Source organism: Carlito syrichta, unplaced genomic scaffold (genome assembly GCF_000164805.1).
Source record: "Carlito syrichta isolate Samal-C Ts95f unplaced genomic scaffold, Tarsius_syrichta-2.0.1 Scaffold309854, whole genome shotgun sequence".
Classification (NCBI taxonomy): Eukaryota; Metazoa; Chordata; class Mammalia; order Primates; family Tarsiidae; genus Carlito; species Carlito syrichta.
Genome location: NW_007253950.1, coordinates 143,794 through 152,133, shown reverse-complemented (window position 1 = coordinate 152,133; position 8,340 = coordinate 143,794). Strand labels below are relative to the sequence as shown.

The 8,340-nt window shown below is 54.4% G+C and overlaps 1 protein-coding gene across 1 annotated transcript in view; it reads left to right on the top strand.

Annotated features, from left to right (window-relative positions):
• Nucleotides 1-1,356: 1,356 nt before the first annotated feature.
• NDRG4 (NDRG family member 4) overlaps nt 1,357-8,340 on the top strand; it is a 24,176-nt gene continuing 17,192 nt past the window's right edge. Inside the window, 2 exon segments of the mRNA XM_008068001.1 lie at nt 1,357-1,463; nt 7,674-7,718. Of these exon segments, the coding sequence (XP_008066192.1) occupies nt 1,392-1,463; nt 7,674-7,718 (117 nt within the window). The 5' untranslated portion in view covers nt 1,357-1,391.

The window sequence follows — 8,340 nt, the reverse complement described above, 5'->3', positions numbered from 1 at the left end:
CACTGGTTATCGACTCACCATTTATCTAATGCCCTGTTGGTGGTCATTTTTTTCCTCCAGTTTTTCTCTATTTTAAATGGCACTGGGGTGAACATTCTTGCAAGTAAATCATTAGTTGCTATCTCTGGTTTCCTTAGGAAATTTCTTCCAGCAGAGGAATTGCTGAGTCCAAAATTGTGAATCTTTTAAATAATTTTAATTCATTTACAAACCTGCCCTCCAGAAAGATATATCCATTTAGACACCCACAAGCAATCGAAGAAAGTACCAGTTTCAGTACGTCTTTGCTAACACTGCACTTTGCCAATGCAATTGGAAAAAAAAAAACCACTATATTTTAATTTGAATTTATTTAACTTCTAGTGAGATTGAATATTTTTCCATGCATTTATTTGCCAATTTTAATTCTTTTATGAATTTCCAGATCATATCCTTGGCTAGTTTTTCTCTGGGTGCATTCTAATCTGTGTCATCCTGAAATCCAAGTGAGGGATGGTGGCGCCAGTCCCTGAAGAATTGTGGGGCTGGCTGGATGCAGTGACTCACACCTGTAATCCCAGCACTTGGGAGTTCGAGGTGGAAGGATCACTTGAGGCCAGGAGTTTGAGGCTGCAGTGAGCTACAACAGTACCTAGGCAACAGAGCAAGACCCTGTCTCTCTAAAAAAAGGAAAAAAGAGTTATGAGGTCTGGGCCCTCTGTCTTCCTTCCGCCATGGCTGGCTCCTACACACACATGCGTGCGTGCACACACACACCCATGCATGCTGCCAGTGGCCTGTTGTGATTGGCACCCGTCCTTCAACACCACTCTGCCACACCGCTGGTATCCCCCTCTTTCCTTCCCAGGGCCATGATCACCAGGCTTGTCCTTCAAGCCCTCAGGGGAGTCCCCAGTTCTGTTCCTCTCCAGCCTCTCTGTCCTCTAAAACGCCACCGTTCACTTGGGACACTGGGAGAGCTGCACAGGGGGCTTTTGTCTGCTTCTGAGCTTTAGTTTGGCCTCCCTACATGTGCTCCTCTGGCTTCCCAATAAATGCAGAATTTTGCTTGTTTTAGGGATCACCGTGTGTTGATTTTTTATTTTTTTTGAAACCTGTTTTAACTTTTAAGAGTAAATACTATTAATGTAATGGCATCCCCTGAGCCAAACAGGCCGGTCTTGCGGATACAGGCCGGTCTTGCGGATACCTTGGGGCCCTGGATGCTCTGGGGGAAGCGCTCAGGGCGCGGGGGACGGGCCAGCATGGCCCCTGATGCTCCCCTCAGCTCTGGCGTGTGCTGTCATTTTCCCCCCGCCCCCGAGAAATTCAGAACAGGGCCCAGGCGTCTCCACGACAGCAGGCCCCAACCTCGCCCTCCTTCCCTAGGCCTCCTGCTCCACGACGTGACCATGGCAGGCCTGCAGGAGCTGCGATTCCCGGAGGAGAAGCCGCTGCTCCGGGGCCAGGACGCAACCGAGCTGGTGAGTCGCCCCTTCGAGGTCCTGGTGCCGAGCGCGCCACCTTGTGGCCAGAAGGGGAAGCCGCGCGCCTTTCCTGCAGCACAGACGGTGGTAGAGAGCTGACCCTCCCCGGGGCCAACCACCCTGCGGAGCCCTGCCGCCGCCTTGGGAGAGTTCCCAGGCGGCTTGCGTGCCCAGGAGACCGAGACCCAGTCTGCCTCAGTGTGCCTTCAGCTGCCTTTGAGGTTGAAGGCGCCGCAGGAGAGTTATCCCTATTTTAATGATGAGAAAACAGTTACAGAAAGGTGAACCCACTTGGCCAAGGTCACACAGCTAGTGGGGAATGAGGCTGTACTCATCCCCCGGTTCTAGATGGCCCGTGAGCCCCAAGGGGTCATGCTGCCTCCAGCAGGAAACAGTGCTCCTCCATCTGTGGGACCTTGTCTACCTCACAAGCCTCTGGGCTATAGCAGGACAGGTCCTACCAACAGCACTGCCAGGGGCAGTGAAACAGAGGCACTCAGAGGTTATAATTTTATCCCAAAGGCCCCTCTGTCAGGGACCAGATGTTAGAGTGTTATCCACCCCACGCTTCCTTGTTGGAGCAACACCCTGTCCATGTTCCCTCTTCCTCTCTCCCGGTGCCACCGTACTGGACACTGTGACATAAACAATTTGCACGGAGAAGTGTGGGTCCCCTACTCAGTGGGTCCCTGGGCATGAGGCCTGGGGATCCTTGCTGATTATGCTGCCGAGGTCCCCTCATTTACAGATGGGGAAGCTGGGATCCCCTCCCCTCAAACCTTCCGCCCTGCCTCCCCCACCTCCTGCCACAAGGAGGAGAGCCCAGGAACCACTGAGCAGCATGTTTTGGGACCCGGCGACTAGCCAGGGCCCTGGGGGATCCAAACACCTGGGGCCACAGTCCTGCCCCAGAAGGATGCAATCTAAATCGTAAAACCAAGCCTTGAGCTAGCCGATAAGCCTTGTGATCCGTGAGGGCAGCTATCAGGGGTGAGCTGGCGAGCTGCGTGCTTTGAAGGCCTTTTATTCTTTTTTTTTTTTTTTTTGAGTTGGAGTCTCACTCGGTCGCCCAGACTGGAGTGCAGTGGCCGCTCCCGGCCACCGCAGCCTCGAGCTGCTGGGCTCCGGCAATCCTTCCGCCTCAGCCTTCCCAGTAGCCGGAATTACAGGCGTGCGCTACCACGCCCGGCTGGTCTTTTGATTTATTGTAGAGATGAGGTCTCGCTGCCCAGGCAGGCCTTGAACCCGCAGGCTCAGGCAGTCCAAGGCCTTTTATTCTTAAGCTCACTCGCTCCCTAGTCCAAACAGTGCTGCCAAGGGGTTGCATGGAGATGGGTGTCCAGGGAGGCAGGGAGCTAAAACCTCCCGAAAAGACTGATAAGAGACTGATGGAGGAAGAGTTTTCCCAGGTGGGGGCCCTTCTTCTGTCTCCCCACCCAGACGACGGATGGGTTGCTTGCAGGAGCCTCCTCACTGGTCGTTTTGGTTTTGCCTTTTCTCCGTACAACCCTTTTAAAAATGCATCATGTCACTTCTCTGCTTGATGAGCCTCCCCGCTGCCATCTCACTCAGAGGTGGGGCCCTGCGATCTGAACTTGGGTACCCTGTCTCCCAAGCCTTCCCTGGGTTCATTCCTCTCCAGCCTCCTTGAATGTGCCAACCATATCCCCGGGATACACTAGTCCAGAAATGTACGTGACTGATGCCCTCCTTGTTTTAATTCAGGCCTCTGCTCAAATGCCCTCTCCTCGGAGAGGCCTTCTCTGACCACTGGGTCTAATATTTTCATCCCAAGGCCTGGTGCAGTGGCTCACACCTGTTATCCCAGCAGACGTGAGAGACAGAGGCAAGAGGATTGCCTGAGCCCGAGGGTTTGAGACCAGCCTGGGCAACTTGGCAAGACCTTGTCTCTACAATAAATTAAAAACCATATCTACGTTGTTATCCCCAAACGCTCTGGCCCTGCCACCACAGGCTCCTGGAGCAGAGATCAGTTCTGTTTTGTACCCAGGTCTCCCTGGCACCCAGCACCGCACACAGTAGGCCCTCAGCAAAGACATGGGTTGAGTGGGAGCCCCAGACTGTGATATGGCTCAGAAGAAAGAAGTTTCTGAGAACTTTCTGAAAAGTCCCTCCTCCCCATACCCGCCCACATGTGTCTTGAGGCATGTGAGCAGAGCCCTCTTGTGAAGTTTTCACAGGGCGGTCGGTGGCCCTCAGGGACCCCTGCATCCTGTCACAAGTGTGCCGGTTGCAGGACGGCCACAGGAGGTGCTGCCTGCTGGTGGAGGCATGCCTCTGTGCCCCAGACCAGCCCCCAGTGGCTAGAGCTGAGGGCCCAGACCAGGCACGGTGGGGAAAGCTGAGGGCATCTGGACCTGACCCCTCCTCTGTCTGTCTCTTCTATCCCCCCACCCGGAGAGACGCCCTGTACCCTTCTCTGCCCAGTCTGGCCCAGCCCCTTGCTGCCCCTCCCTCCCTGACTCAGTGAACACACTCCCACCTGCTCGTGCCCTCCCCTCCCCTCCCACCGGGTGGCCTGGCTCCGCTACAGTTGCTGTCTCACTCCATCCCACCCACTGCCAGGACCAGAATGTACCACCAAGATGTCCCCACCCCTGTGTGAAGGTCTGCGTTTCAGTCTCCCGTGGAGGCTTCTCTCCTGTCTTGAGTCGCCACAAAGCCCGTGCTGTGGGCCTGGACACTTCTGCTTTTTCCAAAGGTGCCTTCAAAGCCCCAACTCCACACCCCAAACAACCTCCTGGGTGCTGGCAGCATGACGCTTCGGTGCCGTCCTGCCCCCTCTCTGCCCTCAAGAGCTATTCTGGCGGGCTGGGACTCTCACAGGCAGAATTCCCTTTTCAAGTGTCTGTCCTTTTTCACTTTTGTGTTTGGTTTTATTATTTACTTATTTTTTAGAGATGGAGTCTTGCTCTTTCTCCCAGCCTGGAGTGCGGTGACACGATTAGAACTCATGGCAGCCTCAAACTCCTGGGCTCAAGCAGCCTCCCAGAGTGCTGGGATTATAATCAGGAGCCACTACACCCAGCTCCGTTTTCACTTTTTAAATCTTCTGCGGTTTGCCAGGTGCAAATTCTTTGAGTCCAGGGAGAAGTGAATATGTTCACACGTTTACCCACAAGTCACCCACCCGCTGCTGGGGACTGGCTTGCCTTTGGAGACTTGAATGTCTGGCATGTCCGTGGGAGAACTGCTTCTGGCTCTCCCAGTGCCTGTGTCCCCCGTTCCCGTCTCCCACACATCACTCCTGGGCCTTTCCACCTCCTCTCGGCTGGGCCCTCCCTCCCGCCTGTTTTCCTCTGGGTGCTTACTCAGCTCCCACAGGACCTCAGGGGCCCCCGAATTGGCTGTTCTTCCTGCTGTGTCTTGGCTTTTTGGTCCTGTACCTCCTTCTTCATCTCCTGGAGCCCCTCTGTACCTAGAGAGTGCACAGCACACACCGCCATGATCTGCCTCATCTTATTTTTTTTTCTGAGTCGGAGTCTCTGTTCCCCAGGCTGGAGTTCAGTGACACGATCACCATGATAACAGCTCATGGCAGCCTTGACCTCCTGAGCTCAAGAGCTCCTTCCACCTCAGTATTCCTAGAGACTGAGACTACAGTTGCACACCACCACACCTGGCTAATTTAGACATTTTTTATTTTTATTTTTTGTAGAGATGAGGTCTCACTATGTTGTCCAGACTGGTTTCCAATCTTGGATTCAAGCAGTCCGTTCACCTCTGCCTCCTAGAGTGCTGGGATTATAGACTTGAGCCACCATGCCCCCAGCCTGCCTCATCTTTTTTCTCCGACTTTACAGTAGAACTGCCTCCCCCTTCTCCTCTGAAATAATTCCCTCCTCAGGTCTCGCATATATAAAATCTCCCGCCCCCCACCCCATGTGCAAGGTCTCAGGGTGATAGGATCCATCAATAACCAGCCCCCAGCCCTTGTCCTCTTCCCCCTCCCCCATGCAGAGCCCACAGGCCTTGGGTGAACCAGTAAGGGAGGGCTGGCCACGGGCGGCCCAAGGCCTGTCTCTCCTCGTTAGGCATGGGAAGCCCTAGTGCCCTCTGATTTCCTCCACCACCCCTGCCCACCAGCATGCAGGCAGAACTTCTCCTTATTTTGAGAAAAACGTCAGAAGTGCCAGTTCCATTCTTCTCCTTTCCACTCAGGTGATTTGGGGTCGTTTCTTCTTTGTGCACTGTAGCCCACTCCTTCTCTTGTTCCCCTCCGTAGCATCCCATTTCTAAGCGGGGGATCAACAGCACATGGAGTCCAGTGCAGGAATGCAGGGTGGCGCGATAGGCAGCATTGCTTCTCATTTAATCCTCGCACACATACTGTGGCTCACCTGCCCGGAACCCACAGCCTGGCAGAGGGGAGCAGAGAGGTTTCTAGACAGATGCAGTGGAAGGCAAAGCAGGGCCTGTGGGTTGTGCTTGACCTGGACATGTGCCGGTCCCCTCTAGGTTTCTTTCCCGGGGACCCAGAGAGGGCGAGTCACGCGGCCAGGCCAGTCCTCAGCGCAGAGTGTCTGGGGGCCACTGGGTCTCAGGGAGAGCTGGCGACTCAGACACAGGGTTCACCCCTCTCCATCCGTGCAGCCTCGTAACCCATGTTGCATTCTGAGCCTTGGTCCCCTCATTTGTGCAGGCAGCGTGTTCATTCAGACCTGAGTGGAGAGAGCACAGCCCCACGGGGCCCTGCCCTCGAGGCACCTGCCACCCAGTGGGTAGAACAAGCACTAACCCAAGTGTGCATTGTTCCGTGTGAAGTGAGCCCTGGTGACAGGAGATTGCAAAGCAGCATGTCTGGAAGAGGGGAGCAGCTGCCACCACAGTGCCTTTGTATGGGTTAAAAAAGGTTCCTTGAGCCGGGCTCGGTGGCTCAGCCTGTAATCCCGCGCCTTTGGGAGGCTGAGGTGAGTGGATTGCCTGAGCCCGCAGGTTCGAGACCTGCCTGGGCAGCGAGACCTCATCTCTACAATAAATCAAAAAATCAGCCAGGCGTGGTAACGCACGCCTGTAGTTCCGGCTACTTGGAAGGCTGAGGCGGAAGGATTGCCGGAGCCCAGCAGGTCGAGGCTGCGGTGGCCGGGAGCGGCCACTACACTCCAGTCTGGGTGACAGAGTGAGACTCCAACTCACAAAAAAAAAAAAGGTTCCTCATTCCTCCTCAATGTGTGGGCCTCAGCTTCACTGGCTCTTAAGGGGGTGTGATGGTCATACCCACCTCTCCCTCCCTCCCCTGCCTCTGTCCTTGTGCCCTCATGGTCAGACCATGAAAAATGTCTGGGGGCTGGGAGACTGAGGCAGGAGGATCACTTGAGCCGGCAGTTCGAGACCAGTCTACGCAACAATGGTGAAACCCTCCTCTCTAAAATAATTTTTTAAGCCAGGCGCGGTGGCTCACGCTTATAATCCCAGCACTTTGGGAAGCTGAGGCGAGAGGATTGCCTGAACCCACAGGTTCGAGACCAGCCCGGGCAACATGGCGGGACCTTGTCTCTACAGTAAATCAACAAAGCTGCTGGACATGGTGGTGCCTGTCTGTCGTTGCAGCTACTTGGAAGGTTGAGGTGGAAGGTTCGCCTGAGCACAGCAGGTCAAGGCTCTTGTGGCCGTGAGCGTGCCACTGCACTCCAGTGCAAAAAATAAAAATAAATAAAAAATAAAAAATAAAATAAAATAATTAAAAAAAAAATAGCCAGGCACAGTGGCTCAAATCTGTAATCTTTTCTACTTGGGAGATTGAAATAGGAAGATTGCTTGAACCCAAGAACTCAAGGCTGCAGTGAGCTAAGATTGTGCCACTCCACTCCAGCCTGGGCAACAGAGCAAAACATCTTTATATTTAAAAAGAAAAAAAAAAATCCTACCAGAGCAGAAGGGCAAAGTGACCAATAGCAAGGACCTGGAATCAGGGATTCTACCACTTTCTAGCCCTCTGACTCAGACTCTCTGAGCCTCGCCCTTCTCACCTGTAAAATGGAAATCTTCACATCTGAAGTGAATAAGCTTAGTATCTGTCCAGTATTTGACAGCCAGATACCTGGCACTGGGCAAGTCTTTGGTCACTTCTGTTCACATTAAGGTAGACTGGGGAACAGAAATGGAATCTGCTCAAGTCAGAGCCCCATGGGCCCCCCAGGCCTGCTGGGGACTGACATGTCACCCTCTCCTTTTGACTTCCCATAGGAGAACTCCGATGCTTTCCTCTTGGCTGTGGACACAGACTGGAAGGTAGGTCAAAGTTCACCCTCCAGCGATGCGAGACCCACGACTGGCTGACCCCATGCCCCACCCAGCCAGGTCCCAGAGGAGGGTCCCAGCCCCCTGCCTGGAGCCACCAGGACCACCCCCAGCTTACAGTGACTCTGCCTTCCCCCTGTCCAATGGAGAGAGGCCCGGGCAGGATGTGGTCTGGTCCTCCCTTGTGAGCAGGACAGCAGGGAAGGGAAGGGGGCCCCTGGGGGGATTGAGGATGGGGAAGGGAGTGAGGGATGTTGTCATCTGAATCAGCATTTTCCTCCAATGAAAGCCAGGTTGAGGCTCCAAAATAGCTCCTGTTTCCATGGCAGCTGTTACCAGGACAACCACGTCCTCTTTGGTTGATGCCAGGTTCTCTGTGAAAACTGAAAGTGCCCTTTGTTTTCATCCCTCCACATGACGATGCTGCTCACTTGGCCAGCCGTTTCTCCCCTCTGAGTCCCATGGTGACTGTGTATTTCCGGGTCTTGGAAAATGTCTGGCAGCAGACACAAGGGCGCCTCGCCAGGCTCCAGGGCCCCACTGGCCATACTGAACAAAATCAGACCCTTCCTCCCGGCAAGGTGGAACCACCCCCCCCCCCCCCCCCCCCCGC